Genomic DNA, 20,609 nt, shown 5'->3' with positions numbered 1-20,609 from the left:
ACGTTTTCAGTCCTGTCACGTTTTCCTGCATGATTTCGCCTGGGATTCCCTTGAAGGGGGGCCAGGAAGGGAGGGAGCACAGAGTGCCAGTAGCACAGCCTCCGGGCTTGGCTCTGCGGACTCGGACTCGGGAGGGTGCACAGAGGAGAGCAGGGGAGAGAGGCTGGGGCTCACACAGGAGAAGAGCTGCGCTTCCTCTCTGATGCTCCCACTTGCCGAGACCCGAAGTCTCCACTAAGGCCATCTAAGAACGGCAGGGTCTCCTACTAGTGAGAGATGCGGGTGTGGGTTTCCATCTTAAGATAAGACAACAGAAAGAGCATCTTGTAAGACAAAGTGGCTGAAACACAATGTGTACTCTAAGTCAGTTATGTAAGTCCATCGTGTCACATTTGCAAACAAAAAGGCAGCTAGAATATAAAAGAGCGAGACTTGAGACTAAAAAGAGGAGGCCTGAATTGAAATCTCAAGACTGACTTACGATTATTTCTCTGAGCCTGTTTCCCCAACTATAAAATGGAAAATAATAAGACCAAACACGTAGAGTTAACGTGAAGATGGAGAAAGAGCAGGTAAGAACTTGCACGCTTGCACAGGTGTCTAATAAACGCTATTAAGTACGCCTTGTGCAAGAGAGTTATTTATGTGTGCTTTAATTGAAATGTGATTTATTCAGGGGTGCCTGGGTGGCTCAGTTGGTAGGTGTCTGACTTCGGCTCAGGTCATGATCTCTCAGTTCACGAGTTTGAGCCCCGTGTCGGGCTCTGTGCCGACAGCTCGGAGCCTGGAGCCCGCTTCGGGTTCTGTGTCTCCCTCTCTCTGCCCCTCCCCCACTCACAGTCTGTCTCTCTCTCAAAAATAAATAAACATTAAAAAAAAATTTAGGGGTGCCTGGGTGGCTCAGTCGGTTGAGCGTCTGACTTCGGCTCAGGTCATGATCTTGCGGTCTGTGAGTTCGAGCCCCGCGTCAGGCTCTGTGCTGATGGCTCAGAGCCTGGAGCCTGCTTTGGATTCTGTGTCTCCCTCTCTCTCTGCCCCCCTAACCCACTCGCATTCTGTCTCTGTCTCTCTCCAAAATACATTTCAAAAAATTTTTAATGTGATTTATTCAAATTCATTTTAAATCTCAAACAGGGATGCCTGGGTGCCTCAGTCAGTTAAGTGTGCGACTTTGGCTCAGGTCATGATCTCACAGCTCATGAGTTCTAGCTCTGTGTGGGGCTCTGCGCTGATAGCCTGGAGCCTGGAGCTGCTTCAGATTCTGTGTCTCCCTCTCTCTCTGTTCCTCCCCTGCTGGTGCTCTCTCTCACTCTCTCTCTCTCTCAAAAATAAATAGACATTTAAAACAAGTTTAAATCTCAATCATACTATCATAGAATTGGATTATTACTTCCATTTTTATGGTATGTGAAGCTATGTCTTCATAGAAATGTCTTGGAACTTACAAAATTAAACCTCAATATTCACTTATTCAAGACTAATTCTGAACAAACACTTGCTCAGCACAAGCTCTGTCACACTGTCCGTGGCCTGTGGAGATACAGGAATGAACAAAACACAAAAATGCTGCTTCAGAGAGCTTGGGGGCAGATCCACAGGGAACAAAGGGGTCAGACGCACACAGAGGGGGTGGTATCCTACACGCCGTGCAGCTGCACTTGGGGGTGTGCGTGGGGGTGTGGGCACTGCTCTATATGGTGGGTAGGAAGCCGCCCAACCCCCGCTGACCCTGCTGTAACACCTCAGGGACCTGAGGGATCGAGCGAACAAAACACCCAGTTGAAGACGGAAAGTTCTCTACGGAAAATCTTACCCAACACACGTGGAAGGAATGACAGACACAGAAAAATCACCATCTTCCAGACATAACTAAAAAGTGATTCCGGTGACCCTCGCTGGCACATGAAGCCACTAAGGGGACAAGAAGGGGGCTGTGCTGATGTCACCTAACCCCCGCTTCCAGCTGAGCATCACGGATGCGAGGAAATGTAGCTGCATCACAGACGTGGCCGGAGGGAACACAGACTACGGAGCTAGACTCGAAATTCAGGAAAACAGTGGATAATTTGTGTCTGAGAAAATATACATGATTTTTAGAGATGTATGTGTCTTGCAACATATGGGACATAGGTTATACTAAAAAATTATTTATCTGGAATTCAAACTTAGCATCCTGCATTTTTATTTGCTAAATCCGACCAGCCAACTGCAGCACGGATGGGGTGTGAGGCAGCACCACCCAGGGAGGTGCTCTCATGAAACAAGAGGGACCTGAAAAACGGACTTGTAGAGCCAAGCTCCAGTTTTCAGAAAGCACAGAGGAAAGGGGAACGAGTTAAAGGACCCCACAGTGACAAAACAGGTGAGTCCAGGACATGGGACCTTTTGCAAGACAGGGTCGGGGGTCGGAGGATGAGCTTATTAGAAGAGGCAGAAGAGACAAGAAATGTCACGGATGACCTTGCCCATCCTGATCCCAATAGATCAAGTGTAGAAGGACATTTAAAAACAATCAGGTAACTAATTTGGACTGAGTATTAAATTTGTCAGGTTTGGGAATGGCATTGCGGCCACGTGAAGAAAAGCCCAGGTGTTTTAGACCTGCATCCTGAGCCCTGTGAGCTAAAATGGCATGTCTGGATTTTCCTTAATCCCAGCTCCCTACCCCTCCCCTCATAAAGGGGCAGATGAAGGAAGGACAGAAAAACCCTTGGTAACTGTTTGGTCTGGGTGGGTGTGTATATGGGGCTCATTATACTCTCATCTTTTCATGATTTGCTGCGCGCGCGCGCGCGCGTGTGTGTGTGTGTGTGTGTGGTTTACAGGAATGGGGCAGCAAGTCATGCCGATAGCTGGGAGCACACTGCAGGAGAGGGAAGAACTAAGACCCTCACGTAGAGCAGGAGGCTGGGGTGCAGTGAGAGCAGGGAGAGAGGAGACGAGCTCCTGCCCGGTGAGGGGCAGGTGCAGACCTGCAGGCATGTGGGGAGCTGCTGGAGGGTTCGGGACAGGGAGTGTGTAGGACCTCTCTGGGAGCCGTGCAGAGAGCAGGTGGAGGGGCCGGTGGAGGCAGGAGGCCACCGAGGAAGCTCGTGCCCAGTTCTGTCAGGAGGTAAAGGCTGAAACAAATGGCGGCAGCAGAGAGGAAGAAAGTCAGTTTCCAGCTGTATTTTGAAGGCAGAGCCAATAGGATTTGCTAAGAGCTTGAACGTAGTACATGCAAAGAAGAGGGAAGTTAAAGATGACCTAAGACTCACGGAGAGCAAGTGCGGACACTGGCTAGGACAACACAGACCCCAGGAGGCAGGTCTCAGGCAGGGCAGGGGCTCAGTTTGACACGTTAAGGCTGAAGTGACTACCACGTGTCCAAGTAAACAGCACTGAGTAGGATATATAAACCCAGAATTCAGCAGAGGCTGTCCAAGTATTAGGGCTCTGCTCTCAAACAGGCCTTCCATGCAACAGACCTGCCGAAGTGTTCTTTCCGAAGACAATTATGTAAAAATAAGGCTATGGGTTTCTTGTGAGCAGAGCGCTATGTTTGTCAAAAGTTGTCCCGTTTGCACCAAAAATTACTGTGGTGCAAGTGTGGGCATCGGGCTTTTGATTGCCGAGGCAACCACTTCGAAAGAACGTCCATGTTGCCAGCTGTACGACAAGCTGCTAGCAAAACAGCCAGAAAAGGAACAAGGCCGCCCCCACCCGTGAAGGTCCCTCCAGAAAAGCCAGGGTGACCTGGATAACTGACCTGTGAGTGAGCCTGCTTTTCCCTTCCTGCACCCTAACTCCCACCTTTATGACTTATATCAGCCAATCAGGAGTGAGCCCTTGAAACCCCAAGCCCCACATCCTTAGAGCCTCATAAAGGCAGAGCCTCTTAAAGGCAGAGCCTCAGGCCTGCTCCCCCTCTTGCTCTACCTGCGACTTTGCTGTGCGCCCGTGTGCTGCATACCCTCCGGGACCTGTGAGGAATAAATCTGGTTCCTCGGAGTTCCCCAGTGGTTTTGCTGGACAGTGTCCCGTCATCATAAAAGTGAACACTGGCCCCCGGCACTCCTCGCTGAGACAACACAGACACAACTGCCTGTAAGTCCCCCACAGCCCAGTGAGACTGGATGAGGCTGAAAGGGCCAGGCCCGAGTGCCACCTTCTCACTGCCCCCCACCCCACCCTGTGAGCCCCTCTTCAGGACCAGACAGCCCCTTCTAGGAGCTCCTGCCAGGCAGCTAGGGGGGCTGGAACTCCAAGGCCAGGGAGGATAGGAAGTGGATGTCCCCACCCAAGGCACAAGCAGCTGTGGCGAGGCACAGGCTAGAGCCCACAGCAGGACTTTTCAGGACCGGGACAAGCATCTCTGCTCGTTGTAAGCTGTAAGACTCTCAAAGGGCAGGTCCAAGTGGGCTACGTCTTATAACTATTCTCACAGAGTGAAGCTTTGAAATTAGGATGAAATTAGGTGGTACTGAGGACAATTTACTTTTTGAATAGAGGGATAACTTAATTTTCTAACGCTGGGAGTGAGTGAATGAATGCGTGTGATGAGGAAAATAGTCTGGGAGTCTGGCCGTGGCTGGATTTTCAGGCCTTGGAACCATGCTTTCCTCCCCAACTTCTCACTGAGCTCTCAGTTCAAGTCTTAGAGGGGCTCCCATGGAAGGATGGAACCCCCATTCCAGAAACTCTCTGGGGAAAAGCAGGCTGGGGTTTGCAGAGGTTTCTGTCATTTAGATCATTTTTTTTTTTCACATTTATTTTCACATGCCGAAACAAAACTTCTAAAAGTTTAAATAATTAGGGGCGCCTGGGTGGCGCAGTCGGTTAAGCGTCCGACTTCAGCCAGGTCACGATCTCGCGGTCCGTGAGTTCGAGCCCCGCATCAGGCTCTGGGCTGATGGCTCGGAGCCTGGAGCCTGTTTCCGATTCTGTGTCTCCCTCTCTCTCTGCCCCTCCCCCATTCATGCTCTGTCTCTGTCTGTCCCAAAAATAAATAAAAAACATTAAAAAAAAAAAAAATTTTTTTAAAAAAAAAAATAAATAAAAGTTTAAATAATTAAAACTGGAGCTTGGGAGACTTTAAATTGGACTGAAGCAGGCATGTAAGTAGGATTTAAGGCAGTGAATGGAGATGTCTGACCTGGAAAATTGATTATATGCCTCATGCTCTTGGCCCCCATTGGAGGAAGCTCCATTTCTATGTGGTTACACCGTGGACTGGGTGTGGAGACTTCCCCCGGGGCGCCGTCAGAAGCTGGGATGTCCAGGGGACCACTGCCAACTGCACGGCTCTGCAGTGACACCACGATGCCTTTAACAGAGGAAATAAGAGCCTGTGAACACAAATAAAGTTTCAAAATTAAACATAAACAATGCACGTATTCAAGAAAGATAGGTTTTATAATTAAGCAGAAAGAAAAGGCCTAAAATTAATTTGTAAATAAAGAGCGCTTTCAGCCAAAAGCTAACCCCACGATCTTACTCTCCAAATCTGGTCTCCTCTCTATTCAACATCACAGCAGAAGTCTTAGCCAGTGAAACAGGAAAAAGAAATAAAAGTCATATAAATCAGAAAGGAAGAATATGGTCCCTATTTATAGATGACACAAGTGTCTGTGTAGCAAACCCAAAGGAATTTACAAAAGGGGCTCCTGGGTGGCTCAGTCGGTTGAGCGTCTGACTTTGGCTCAGGTCATGATCTTGCGATTTGTGAGTTCGAGCCCCGCGTCAGGCTCTGTGCTGACAGTTCAGAGCTTGGAGCCTGCTTCGGATTCTGTGTCTCCCTCTCTCTCTGCCCGTCCCCTGCTCATGCTCTGTCTCTCTCTCTCTCCCTCTCAATAATAAATAAACATTTAAAAGAAACCAAAAAACTTCCTGGAACTAACATGTCAGGATAGCAAGGTTGCAGGATACAAGATCAAAACACAAAATCACCTGTATTTCTATGCACTCTCAACGAACATGTAAAAATGATCTTTTTAAAAAAAATGTATTACTATTTATAATAACCATTCCAAAAAATGAAATACTTAAATGGAAATCAACAAAACATGCACAGGATCTGCATGGTGAAACTATGAAATACTGGTGAAAGAAATCAAAGAACACCTAACAAACAGAGAAACACCATGCTTCAGGGCCACAAAACCCCCAATGGGAATGAGAGTTCTCCCCCATTTAACCTGTAGAACCAAGATCTACAAGCCCCAAGTATGACAAACGTGAAAACAGCACACTGGGCCACATTATCATCACACTGCTTAAAACCAAGGATGAATAAAAACCTTAAAAGAGGCAGGGTGGGGGCGGGCAGGTGGGGTAGGGGTGTCACCCGGATGGAACTAAAGAGAAGCGTGACAGCCGGTCTCCTGTGGGAAAGAAAGCAAGCTATAAGACAGTGTGGTCACATCTCTAAACTGGTGAAAGGAAAAAGATGATCCACTTACAATTCTTTAGCTGGCAAAACTCTTTCAAAAATGACAGGTAGAGCAAGATTTGGACACTAAACCCACTGCTGGAAGAGACTGAAGGCTTAAATGCATGAAAGGTCACCCCTGTTCATGGATCAGAAAATTCAATACTGTCAAGACAGCAAAACTCCCAAAATTCCTCCATAGACTCAACACAATTTATACCAAAATCTCAGCTGGGTGTCTGAAGGAACTGACAAGCTGATCCTAAAATTTATATGGAAATGCAAAAGAACCAGAATACCCAAGACAGTCTGGAAAAAGACAAAGTTGGAAGACACAATTCTTACTTTCAAAACTTACCACAAAGCTGAAGTACCCTAGACAGTGTGGTAATGGCATTAGGACAGACATATAGATCCGATGGAAAGAACTGAATGTCTAGAAATAAACCCTTATATTTATAGTCAATTGAGTTTCAATAAAGGTGCCAAAAAAATTCAACAGGGAAAGAAGAGTCTTATCAGCAGTTCTGGGGAAGCTGGATATCAACATGCAGGCAGCCAGGTGGGTCTGTGCCCTTATCTCACGTTAGACATGAAAATTAACTCAAAATCAGACACAGATTCAAATGTAAGACCTAAAACCATAAATTCATATATATATATGAATAAATAAATGTTATTTATTCTGAGAGAGAGAGCGAGTGAGCACACAGGAGGGGCAGAAGGAGAGAGAGAATCCCAAGCAGGCTCCACACTGGCAACACAGAGCCTGATGCAGGGCTCAAACTCAAGAACCAGGAGATCATGACCTGAGCCAAAATTTAGTCAAACACTTAACCAACTAAGCCACCCAGGTGGCCCTAAAACCATAAATTCTTAGAAGAAAATAGAAGTAAACCTTCAAGACCTGGGATAGGCAAAGCATTCTTGAATATAACAACAAAAGTGTAAGCAATAAAAGAAAATAATTGATAAACTGGAGTTCATCGGATTAAAAAATGTTGTGCTTCAAAAGACACCAGCAAGAAACTGAAGACAAATAAACCACAGATGTGGAGAACTGCAAAGTATAGATCCGACAAGGGACTTGTATCAGAATACAGAAAGAATGCTTACAGATGCAAAATAAGGCCCAAGTAACCCCATTAAAAAAGGAGCAAAAGATCTGAGCAGACGTTTCCCCCAAGAAGATACACAAACGGAGGCGATAAGCACAGAGAAGACGCTCCATGTAATTAGTTAGGAGGGAAACGCAGTTTAAAGCCGCAGCGACACCCCGCTTCACACCCCAGGAACGGCTGACAGCAGGAGACTGTACAGGCAAGGAGGCTGAGGGTCTGGCCCCCACCCCCACCCCCCACCCCGCCCCGTCCAGTGCTGCTGGAGCACAGAGCAGTGTGCCTGCTCTGGAAAACACTGGCGGTTTCTTGAACACCTGATGAGTGTACGTTCTCAGTCACTCACCACTGGGGGGGGGGGGGGGCTCAAATCTTCTCCCCAGCTATCCTACCCAAATCAGACACTAAGAGAAGGGGCGTTGCAGTGGCACAGAAACAGAACTGACCGCAGACCCGACGATGCTGACTCACCTGGGCCACTCTCAGTGTCACCACCAGGGCCTCAGCCTCTTGGAGCATTTCAATCACTTGGCTTTGTGCTCCAAATCATCCAAATACCTACTATGACAAAAATGGTTTTCGCATGCTCTGGGGTTCCCACAATTTAGGTAGGCTTTGACCTCAGCAGCGTCTTCTTCCGATGCCACGTGTTTGCTTGTTCTCCCCGAAAAATTATGTGTGCTATGTTTTCTTTTAAGATTCATGCTTTCTCTTTTTTCATTACCTACATCTTCCTTTAGGAATTGTTTTCTTTCCCATTCCATTTTCTGCAGAACCGAAGCCTCCTGCTTCCACGGTGGAGGTAGACAGCTGGGAGGCAGCGGTGAGCTGCTGCTCTTCCGTCTGGGTCAGCAGACGGCTGGTCCGTGAGTCTGACACCGGAGGGCTGAAGACAGAGCTTGATGGAAGCTCATGACGTCTGGCTTGTAAAAGAATTTAGATTCTGTAGAAAAACATTGAATATTTCACTAGAATATGGATTCCTAAGATCTATAAAGCAAACTGATTCCTGGTAAAACCTGTCCAAGGTAAAGTGGGGACACAGCATCACATTATCTATGAGCAAACTTTCTAATGAAACCATATGGTATCTTCCAGGGCTGTGACTCTTCACCCAGGCAGGAGCGCGTATCTGCATCACGGGCTGGAACAGGCAGGATCCGAGTCTCCGACCGCTGCCTGTGAGCGTGATGAGAGGCGCCGTGGACAGGAGGCCCCTGCAGACGTGCGTAAGACTGAAGATCCATAATTTACGACTTCCAGGGAAAGGCCAATTAACAGAAAGTAAAATCACCACAATGATTTGAGAACATGTTCATCTAGCTACTAAGTTTTGTTTTAACACAGCTCAGCAGCAACCCCCTTCTTGTCTCTGTCTAGCACCACATCACCTCCATTCACAAATTCACAGACTGAGGGGAAAAAAGAATCTCTACCTATCTCAGTACCAGACTCATTCAGAAGAACATTTATTTTTCATGTTTATTTTTCACATTTTGTGATATATTTATGTTGTTTTGAACATATATTAATAGTACTTTAAAAATAATTTTGAAGGAAAATGTTTCAATATTTGGTATATGGTCACAGAAAATGTAAAGTTGAAGTTTATACTCACATGTTTATTGCAGAGAAATATCACATGGTTTTAAGAAAAGACTTCCAAGCATGAAATTATATTACATTAGCAATTTTGCAGAGGAGTATACAAGAAAAGGAATTTGAGGGGTGCCTGGGTGGCTCAGTCTGTTAAGTGGCCAATTCTTGATCTTGGCTCAGGTCATAATCTCATGGTTTGTGAGTTCGAGCCCTGTGTCAGGGTCTGTGTTGACAGCAAAGAGTATGCTTGGGATCTTCTCTCTCTCTCTGCCTCTCCCTCTCTCTCTCTCAAAATAAATAAACATTAAAAAATTAAAGAAAAAAGAAAAGGCATTTGAGGAGCAAAGGGGAAATACAAAAATGCATTTTGCTGAAGAATATCTTTCTCATGTCACTTTTAAAGCAATACTTATGGGGGCTCCTGGGTGGCTCAGTCAGTTGAGTGTTTGACTTTGACTCAGGTCATGATCTTGTGGTTTGTGGGCTCGAGCCCCGCATCAGGCTCTGTGCTGACAGCTCAGAGCCTGGAGACTGCTTCGGATTCTGTGTCTCCCTCTCTCTCTGCCCCTCCCCAACTCGCGCTCTGTCTTTCTCTTTCTCAAAAATAAACAAACAGTGAAAAAAAAAAAAAAAAGCAATACTTGTGGATATTAAGTTACCAGAGTATAGTACTTAGATTTTAGTAGATATATTTTAAGCCATGATGTAATCTTTTTTAAAATGTCAATATTATCAATACACTAGAAATCGTGTCCTATGAAACATTTTAAACTCGTTATGGATGTTTTAAATGTTAACTTAAAAACACATCATCAAGTATATGGCTTTTCAAAATTCTTCTGCAAGAAAAGAAGCAAAATTGTTAAGGGTAAGCTGGCTTTCTATCTGAGGGACAGGAGGGGCACCAGGAAGCAGGGCTGAGAGGGAACCTCTGAATCTCCAAAGGCAGGGCTGCCACCCCCCCAATCCCACCCCATCAGAAGTCAGCAGGCTCTCCCTCCACCTGAAGGACGACAATGAGCCTGCCAACCCCTGGGCAGGTCCCACTGTCCCCATTGTACTACAGGGAGTCTAAGTTAGACCGAGTTAGGCTGGGCCTTGAACACAGGGAGTTTGCCCCCGGGTCTATTCTCCCGGCCACTGTGTCTCCTGTCCCAGGTATTGGTGATAGGATCTCTTGTTACCCCCTCCCTGGGACCCACACCACACAGAGCATCACTGAGACAGGGGTTCTCCCTGCTTCCAGAACCCCTCTGTATTCCAGCTGCCCCGGAGCCCCAGCTCCTTCCCTAACCTGAACACTTTGGCCAAGTCCTCCCCCACTCTCCAAAGATGGGGCTCCAGACCGACCGGCTCCTAACCACCCTCTAGATGTCAACTCAGGCATAATTCACACACTTCAGACTACCTTCCCCACCACCCAGAAAAAAACTAAACGAGACAGGGCAGAAATGGGCCAGCTGTCCCTCCTGCTGTTCTCGGGACTGTCTCTCCTACCATGGCACCTGACACACATCTCTATCTTCCCGTCCCCCATCCCCCACCAAGCAGGCTCAACTATAAGCTCCTGGAGAACAAGGACTCGGTTCTTTATTCTCTGAAGCGTGGAATCCGCAGACACTTGAAAAGCCTGTGTTGGACAAGTGAAAGTTATCTATTTAGAATTAATCACATTTGCAATGATTTACCCTTTTTTCCAGTGATTGATTCTTCCCATCTTCAAGAAGTACTGAACACTTAATAGGGGATTTATTCACCACTTCTGCAGCTTTTAAAAACACAAACAGGAAACATGAAAGAAGCATTGAAATCTAAGTCCTCTGATTAGCTAAACACAGATGGCCTCGTGACAGGAGCACACTACTTACTATTTACTTATGTAAAACAATGTAATCAAATTGATGCCCAAAATGCATACTACCACAATAAACATTTATGTAATATATCTTCAAATTCATTGCAGACAGATCCACGTAACCACGCATTGTTTATTAGAAATTATTATTTGGCATTTCCACTGAATACTTGAGTCTGAAAACACAAGTTCAACATTTTGCAGAAACCTTTAAAGTATTAAATGTTTGAGGAATTTTTTCTTTTTTGAGAGAGAGAGAGAGAGAGAGAGAGAGAGAGAGAGCGCATGTGGGAGAAGTGGAGGGACAGAAGAAGAGGGAGAGAGATTCTTAAGCAGGCTTTGCACTAAGCAGGAGCCCGACACGGTGCTCGATCTCACGACTGACCGTGAGATCATGACCTGAGCTGAAATCAAGATCAAAGGCTTAACCGACTGAGCCACCCAGGCGCCCTGAGGAAATTCTTATAACAAATAATATTGCAATGGAATAATTAGAGGTTCAGTAAAACATCGTGAATACAAACTTGTTTTAAATTTTGTTTTAATTTTAATAAGCCTGGGCTGGATGGTAAGTAAAGGAGCCCACACTGAACCCCAGGCAACATGACTCAGATGTTCGTGCTCATAACCACTGTGGTTTATGACCCTCCACAGCAACAGTGACAACCAAGGAATGCAAACAGGGGAAATCTTTACAAAAGAAAGAACTCGGGATAAATTTAACAAAAAGGCACGATGCATTCAATGATGAAAACTTAAAATCTTATAAAATGGCACAAAAGAAGATTTATACAAGTGGAAAGACACGGCATCCAGATATGCACAAAATATTCAATTCTTCCAAAAATAAAGGTACCGCAATTCCAATTAGAGAGCCTACCGAGCTCTTTTAATTAAAAAAATAACATCAAAGTATAGACGAAATACTAAAGATCTGAAAGCAGACAAAAGGTAAGTGAAAAAATAAAAGGCTCACCGTGCTAGATTATCAGAACATGCTAGAAAGCCACTGCAATCAACTCCACATGCCATTTGAATAGGAATAGTCAAAAAGATTTCTGGAACAGAATGGACAATCCAGAAACTGACCCCAGGATTTATGAGACTTTCCTACAGAACAAAGATGGCATCTCAGTTCAGTAGGAAAAAACAGATCAATAGGGATAAGTAGCACCACTTCTGAAAAAATACATTGGGAAAACCATTCGGAACAAAAATCATAAAGGGTTACTATCTGTGTTATACAACGGTTCTTATATACTGCAAAAAAAGACCATTCAATTTAAAAAATGAGGGGGCGCCTGGGTGGCTCAGTTGGTTAAGCGTATGACTTCAGATCAGGTCATGATCTCATGGGTCATGGGCTCGAGCCCCGCGTCGGGCTCTGTGCTGACAGCTCACAGCCTGGAGCCTGCTTCAGATTTTGTGTCTCCCTCTCTCTCTACCCCTCCCCTGCTCACTCTTGTCTCTCTCAAAAATAAACATAAAAAATTTTTAGTAGAAAAAAAATGAGGAAAAGATAGGAAGAAGCAATGCACAAATGAGCAAATCCAAAGAGCAAATCAACATGATATAATACCCAAACTCACTCGTAGTCGGAGAAATTTAAACAAATGTAACTGGAAATGGAAGGAAGAGGTAGTTTCAGGCATCAGTGGTAAAAATGTGAATAGTTAGAATCTTGTTGGAAAACAAGCTGTCAATACCTACGGAAATTAAAAATACATGCATCACCCTTGAGAGTTGGGAAGAAAAGGACAGGCCCACAGGTAGCAAAGATGGGCCTCCGGGGTGTTACCGATGTTCTGTTTCTTGATGTGGATGAAGGCTACAGGGGTGTTAAACTTGTGGAATGTTGAGTTATAAATCAGGAATATGGTTTGTGTGTAGGACATGTGTGTGTGTGCGTGTGAGTGCATACCCTCAATAAAAAGAGGGTTTATATATATAAACATTTTATATATAAAATGTATGAACCATCTAACCAAACAACCTCACTATTGGCTGTTTCACAGAAATGTATGCAACAGTAAATAGGTTTAAACCAAAACATCTATGGCAAAAGACTGAAAACAAAGTGGATACCGATCAAGAGGGAAATCAATGAATAAATTAAGTACCATCCATACCAGGAAGCACACACCCCCCTTGAAAAGAATGACTTAGGGCTTTATTAGTCGCCTTGAAGATGCATACAGGAATCTGTGAAAATACGATCCCATTTTTGAAACCAGTGACCAAACCTCCTCATTTATGTGCACAAGTGTGTTATAGACACCCACTGGCACAGGTCTGGTCCCTGGGAGCCGACTCAGACATGAAGGTTTGCATTTGGAAAGGTCACTGGGGAGTGCCCTCAGGTTCAACACTTACGGAAGCACGACCGGAGGAGAACCCAGATGCAGTCACTACAAAGGCCTGCTTGGGACCTGGATGGCTATAGAGTTATCCCCCATTGGGTTAAGGGAGCTGGGCCTTTAAATTTTTTTTTTTCAATGTTTTTTATTTATTATTTATTTTTGGGACAGAGAGAGACAGAGCATGAACGGGGGAGGGGCAGAGAGAGAGGGAGACACAGAATCGGAAACAGGCTCCAGGCTCCGAGCCGTCAGCCCAGAGCCTGACGCGGGGCTCGAACTCACGGACCGCGAGACCGCGACCTGGCTGAAGTCGGACGCTTAACCGACTGCGCCACCCAGGCGCCCCTTAAATCCCAGCACCAACCAGTCATTGGACTGGTCGGTCCTGGGAAAGGGGTGTGCAGCTGAGGCGGCCACCAGGAGAGGCTGTGTTGTAAGCAGCCAGCCGACAGCACTCCCAGCAGCTGGGGCGATGACTGGCTTAGTGCTGGGGTAGGGGTCTGGGCACCCGCAGGGCTCACGGTGGTCCTACACTGCCAGGTGCTCCTGTGCACTGCTCACAGCCACTCGCTGCAGATGCACTCTGAAAGCAGCTCCATCAAGGTTCTAGTGCGCCTCTTCCTGGAGAATCTTTTATTGTTAATTTTAGTTTTTTATTGTTTAAAAAATGTTCTTATTTGAGAGAGAGCGAGAGCGAGAGAGAGAGCGTGTGCACACAAGCAGGGAGGGCAGAGAGAGAGGGAGAGAGAGAACCCCAAGCTGGGCTCGAACCCACGAACCCCGAGATCATGACCTGAGCCGAAACTGAGTCAGATGTGCATCGAGTGAAACACCCAGGCGCCCCTTTTTTAAAACTTTTTTAAAAGTCTGTTTGTTTATTGAGAGAGAGAGAGAGAGAGAGAGAGGAGAGAGAGGGAGAGAAGTAGAGAGAGCAAACTGGGGAGAGGCAGAAAGAGAGAAAGAGACAGAATCCCAAGCAGGCCCTGCACCATCAACACAGAGCCCATTTTAGAGCTCGAACTCACGAACAAGGAGATCATGACCTGAGCTTAGATCAAGAGTCGAGTCGGACACTTAACCGACTACATCACCCAGGAGCCCCCTTGGGGGAAACTTTTTAATTTTTTTTTAGTTTATTTATTTATTTTGAGAGAGAGAGAGAGCAAGCACAGCAGGGGAGGGGCAGAGAGGAGAGACAGAATCCCAAGCAGGCTCTGCGCTGTCGGCACAGAGCCCGATGTGGGGCTTGAACTCATGAACCTTGAGATCATGACCTGAGCTGAGATCAAGAGCTGGACGCTTAACCAAATGAGCCACCTAAGCACCCCTGGGGGGAAACTTCCAAAAGGAAGGTTAATGGGATGGACTGCCTCCCTTGGTCAATGCGGCTGGCCTCAAAGCCGCAAATATTTGTGTCCCTCCTCTCGTACACATTCTAGAGTCCCCTCACCCTGGCTTAGCACCTCTGCCGGTGTACGTAGACTACCCAATAGAGTTTCCTAAACCCTCATCCCTGAGAGGTATAAGCCCCTGGTGACCATACCCTCCTCAGGCCATGGTCACTGAATCGGATTTAGAAAAGAGACAGAGAGGTGACTAGAGCTATCACCGGGGTACCAAGGGTAAGCTTCCCTGCCCCATCAGGTAACGGCAGCCCTGACTTCTGATGACCGCGGAGCACCCAGGCGGGATGCGAATTCCATTCCTTGCCTGCCAGTCTCTTGGCATGAGGATACTGAAGTGACTGGGCAGCAGCTGTAGCTGAAAATTGAATGGCATTCTTGTGCACCCTAGTGGGCTCCCTCTCTGACCATCAAGACTGAATCTGCAGGAGCCAGAGGTGCTAAGGGCCAGACACAAATTTACTGACTAGAGCACTGGAAATGATGGTAAGGAGGACCACTCCCACGTCTACCTTTTGGTTTGGAGACCCCTTAATTATACGTACTGGGGACACTGCCCCTGGAACGCTCACTGAGGTACAGCGTGTACTTAATTGTACACACCAGGGACACTGCGCCCTGGAGGTTGCTGCTCCATGCCGGGGCCCACGCTGTGCCTGTCACTGGCCATCCCACCCTCTGTCGGGGTGGTGTTTCTGGGTGTGTGGCTGAGGGGACACGTGGGTCCCACAGCCACGTGCCCACGGCAGCTCCCTGACTGCACGGCAGGTCTCCACGTCCAGTGAGATGCTTGTGGGACTATCAGTGGATCAAATGCTCTGAGCTGTGGGTAGCAGAGCTCACTGAGGCCCTATGCAACAGTAAAGGGAAACCCATGCCTGGAACGTGTCGATTCCAGTCCAGATAAATCACTGCACCTTTGGGGGCACAAAGGGTTCAGTGTTGTCAACTCGGCACCGAGTGACTGTTCCCTCAAAGGATGGTATTACTGGGGACTCAGCCTTTGGTGTGTTGGAAGGCCGGACCTCAGCAGAGCCAGTACCTGGATCAGCCGCAGTGAGTGGGAGCACAGGCACCCGGGTCCACGCATGACCTCCACCCCAGCCCACAGCCACGCCACTAAAGGGCCCCAGGTGCTTGTGCTGGGACAGCAGGTGGCAGGCCAGCGTATGTCAGCTGGTCAAGTCATTCCACCTCTTTCTTCAACACTCAGTCTCAGGGAGCTGCTCCGTGTCTGCCTTGACTGGGTCCTTTAACAGGGCTTTACTCCTCAGTAGCCAATCCCGTTACTAGTTAACATGCCGTGCCTTTCCCTGTCCACACTACCCAATGGTTGTCTCATCTGACCACCTGGCTGGCGCAGGTCTTACACACTCCCCTAACAGGTCCAGTGCCTCTTGACTAGGTTGTTGACTTAATGGTCAAGGGGGAGGGAGGCAGCAGCTCCTCAGGGAGCATGTATTTTTCCAGATGCATCCTGCATTGTCTTCAGCAATGGCGGGGTGATGGGACACTAGCCTTTAACAGAGGAGCAGCCATTTCTGCAGTTCCCGGAAGCATCTGGGACTCAGGATTTGAATGTGCCAATCCGGATGTCCCCGTCCCGTACCTCAGGGCCTAGTCCCTCTTCCTCATCAAGGCCCTGACCTTGAGGTAGCACACCTCCCTGGGCAGAGAATCCAGCCTTTTCTAGAGCTCTACAAGTGTTAGGACTAAGCAATGGTCCTGTGGCTGTGAGTGATCTTTTTTAGACTACCGGGGAAGCCCTCTGCTTACCACGGTTAGCCTTTTACTGCTGAATTAATCACCCTCAGCCTCTGTCTTTTTCCAAAGGATGTGTTATTCCTAGCCACAGCCACCACTTCCATTGTCTGCCACTGCCTCGTACTTTGTAAATCCGCAGCACTGTCCAGGCAGCTGCAGTTGCCTGCAGTGGTGCGCCACACTGTCCCACAGCGTCCGGCCCTCACTGCCATCATCCCTCGTCCAACTACAACTCGATGGGAGTCACCGGTGCCGATCTGAGGATGATCGAAGTCCTAGATGCCAGGTCTGCTTTCTCAGACCATTCCTAGCACCGACTGCAGCAGATCAGGATCCCAGGAACCACTCTGAGCTTTGCCCACAGGGAGCTTATGGGGGGAGGGAAGCACTGAGAGGAGGGGGGCAAAAGGGATACACAGGCAAGAAAGGCCTCAGGTGATCCCGTTGGAGAAGCGGGGAGAGGGCCCAGACAGCACAGCACAGCACAGCCACACACGCAAGCTGCAATTAAAATCACAGAAAGAGGGGCGCCTGGGTGGCGCAGTCGGTTAAGCGTCCGACTTCAGCCAGGTCACGATCTCACGGTCCGTGAGTTCGAGCCCCGCGTCAGGCTCTGGGCTGATGGCTCAGAGCCTGGAGCCTGTTTCAGATTCTGTGTCTCCCTCTCTCTCTGTCCCTCCCCCGTTCATGCTCTGTCTCTCTCTGTCCCAAAAATAAATAAACGTTGAAAAAAAAATTTAAAAAAAAAAAATCACAGAAAGAGAGGCGCCTGGGTGGCTCAGTCGGTTAAGCGGCCGACTTCGGCTCAGGTCATGATCTCACGGTCCGTGAGTTCGAGCCCCGTGTCGGGCTCTGTGCTGACAGCTCAGAGCCTGGAGCCTGTTTCCGATTCTGTGTCTCCCTCTCTCTGACCCTCCCCTGTTCACGCTCTGTTTCTCCCTATCTCAAAAATAAATAAAGTGTTAATTTAAAAAAAAAAAAAAAAAGAAAGAAAAGAAATGGGGCGCCTGGGTGGCGCAGTCAGTTAAGCGTCCGACTTCAGCCAGGTCACGATCTCGCGGTCCGTGAGTTCGAGCCCCGCGTCAGGCTCTGGGCTGATGGCTCGGAGCCTGGAGCCTGTTTCCGATTCTGTGTCTCCCTCTCTCTCTCTGCCCCTCCCCCGTTCATGCTCTGTCTCTCTCTGTCCCAAAAATAAATAAAAAACGTTGAAAAAAAATTAAAAAAAAAATAATAAATAAATAAAGTGTTAAAAAAATTTAAAAAAAATAAATTAAAAAAAAATCACAGAAAGAGACGGGCACAGATATAAAAGGGATATACGAAGTTATCAGCATGGGTTAGCAACGAAAGGAGAGCAACAAACAAAAACCTGAACTAAGAAAACAATGTACAGATGTATGCTACATGCCTGTGTGTATAAGCATGTAAAAAAATTTTTTTAATGTGGAATTACAGACTTTGTTTTGGTTTTGTTTTTTAAAAATTTCCTAGGGGCACCTGCGCGGCTCAGTCGGTTAAGCATCTGACTTCAGCTCGGGTCATGATCTCACGGTTCGTAACTTCAAGCCCCGCATCGGGCTCTGTGCTGACAGTTCAGAGCCTGGAGCCTGCTTCGGATTCTGTGTCTCCCTCTCTCTCTGCCCCTCCCCTGCTCATGTTCTGTCTCTCTCTGTCTCAAAAATAAATAAAAACATTAAAAAAAATTATTTTTTAATTTCCTAGAGTACTACAAACAAAAGAGACCTCCCAAAAATATTGAGGAAAACATTTACAACATATATAACAGAAGAGTCCTCCACATACACATATTGTCTGTAAAAAGCTCTTCCAAATCACTGAGAGATGAATTCACAGCCGAGCCCCCCCTGGGGGGCAGCATTCAGAGGTGAGGACACCTTGCTCTGTCTCAAAGAGCAAAAAGCACCCTATGGATAAGCCCAGGAACCTCACAGTATGTTCTCTCAGCCGAGCTGTGAAGGACTGCAAGGCAGCTTACTTCTAAAAAGAAATTTTTTTTTAACGTTTATTTTTTGAGAGCGAGAGACAGAGATGAGCAGGGGAAGGTCAGAGAGAGAGAGGGAGACACAGAATCCGAAGCAGGCTCCAATCTCCAAGCTGTCAGCACATAGCCTGATGTGGGGCTTGAACTTACAAGCTGTGAGATCATGACCTGAGCCACAGTCAGACACTTAACTGACTGAGCCACCCAGGTGGCCCAAGGCAGCTTACTTTTTTTTTTTTTCCAATATATGAAATTTATTGTCAAATTGGTTTCCATACAACACCCAGTGCTCATCCCAAAAGGTGCCCTCCTCAATACCCATTCCCCACCCTCCCCTCCCTCCCACCCCCCATCAACCCTCAGTTTGTTCTCAGTTTTTAACAGTCTCTTATGCTTTGGCTCTCTCCCACTCTAAACTTTTTTTTTTTTTCCTTCCCCTCCCCCATGGGTTTCTGTTAAGTTTCCCAGGATCCACATAAGAGTGAAACCATATGGTATCTGTCTTTCTCTGTATGGCTTATTTCACTTAGCATCACACTCTCCAGTTCCATCCACGTTGCTACAAAAGGCCGTATTTCATTCTTTCTCATTGCCACGTAGTATTCCATTGTGTATATAAACCACAATTTCTTTATCCATTCATCAGTTGATGGACATTTAGGCTCTTTCCATAATTTGGCTATTGTTGAGAGTGCTGCTATAAACATTGGGGCACAAGTGCCCCTATGCATCAGTACTCCTGTATCCCTTGGGTAAATTCCTAGCAGTGCTATTGCTGGGTCATAGGGTAGGTCTATTTTTAATTTTCTGAGGAACCTCCACACTGCTTTCCAGAGCGGCTGCACCAATTTGCATTCCCACCAACAGTGCAAGAGGGTTCCCGTTTCTCCACATCCTCTCCAGCATCTACAGTCTCCTGATTTGTTCATTTTGGCCACTCTGACTGGCGTGAGGTGATTATCTGAGTGTGGTTTTGATTTGTATTTCCCTGATAAGGAGCGACATTGAACATCTTTTCATGTGCCTGTTGGCCATCCGGATGTCTTCTTTAGAGAAGTGTCTATTCATGTTTTCTGCCCATTTCTTCACTGGGTTATTTGCTTTACGGGTGTGGAGTTTGGTGAGCTCTTTATAGATTTTGGATACTAGCCCTTTGTCCGATATGTCATTTGCACATATCTTTTCCCATTCCGTTGGTTGCCTTTTAGTTTTGTTGGTTGTTTCCTTTGCTGTGCAGAAGCTTTTTATCTTCATAAGGTCCCAGTAATTCATTTTTGCTTTTAATTCCCTTGCCTTTGGGGATGTGTCGAGTAAGAGATTGCTACGGCTGAGGTCAGAGAGGTCTTTTCCTGCTTTCTCCTCTAGGGTTTTGATGGTTTCCTGTCTCACATTCAGGTCCTTTATGCATTTTGAGTTTATTTTTGTGAATGGTGTGAGAAAGTGGTCTAGTTTCAACCTTCTGCATGTTGCTGTCCAGTTCTCCCAGCACCATTTGTTAAAGAGACTGTCTTTTTTCCATTGGATGTTCTTTCCTGCTTTGTCAAAGATTAGTTGGCCACACGTTTGTGGGTCTAGTTCTGGGGTGGAAACAAATGAAAATGAAAATACAACAATCCAAACGCTTTGGGACGCAGTGAAGGCAGTCCTGAGAGGAAAATACATTGCAATCCAGGCCTATCTCAAGAAACAAGAAAAATCCCAAATACAAAATCTAACAGCACACCTAAAGGAAATAGAAGCAGAACAGCAAAGGCAGCCTAAACCCAGCAGAAGAGAAATAATAAAGATCAGAGCAGAAATAAACAATATAGAATCTAAAAAAACTGTAGAGCAGATCAACGAAACCAAGAGTTGGTTTTTTGAAAAAATAAACAAAATTGACAAACCTCTAGCCAGGCTTCTCAAAAAGAAAAGGGAGATGACCCAAATAGATAAAATCATGAATGAAAATGGAATTATTACAACCAATCCCTCAGAGATACAAACAATTATCAGGGAATACTATGAAAAATTATATGCCAACAAATTGGACAACCTGGAAGAAATGGACAAATTCCTAAACACCCACACTCTTCCAAAACTCAATCAGGAGGAAATAG

At 46.6% G+C, this 20,609-nt stretch overlaps 1 protein-coding gene across 1 annotated transcript in view; it reads right to left on the bottom strand.

Moving 5' to 3' along the window:
• POLN (DNA polymerase nu) overlaps positions 1-20,609 on the bottom strand; it is a 154,586-nt gene that overhangs the window by 127,736 nt on the left and 6,241 nt on the right. The window contains 6 exon segments of the mRNA XM_058723346.1: positions 5,135-5,183; positions 5,186-5,327; positions 7,999-8,070; positions 8,073-8,374; positions 8,377-8,413; positions 10,815-10,894. Of these exon segments, the coding sequence (XP_058579329.1) occupies positions 5,135-5,183; positions 5,186-5,327; positions 7,999-8,070; positions 8,073-8,374; positions 8,377-8,413; positions 10,815-10,894 (682 nt within the window).

Source organism: Neofelis nebulosa, chromosome 3, assembly GCF_028018385.1.
Source record: "Neofelis nebulosa isolate mNeoNeb1 chromosome 3, mNeoNeb1.pri, whole genome shotgun sequence".
Classification (NCBI taxonomy): Eukaryota; Metazoa; Chordata; class Mammalia; order Carnivora; family Felidae; genus Neofelis; species Neofelis nebulosa.
This window is presented reverse-complemented; position numbering and strand designations above follow the sequence as displayed.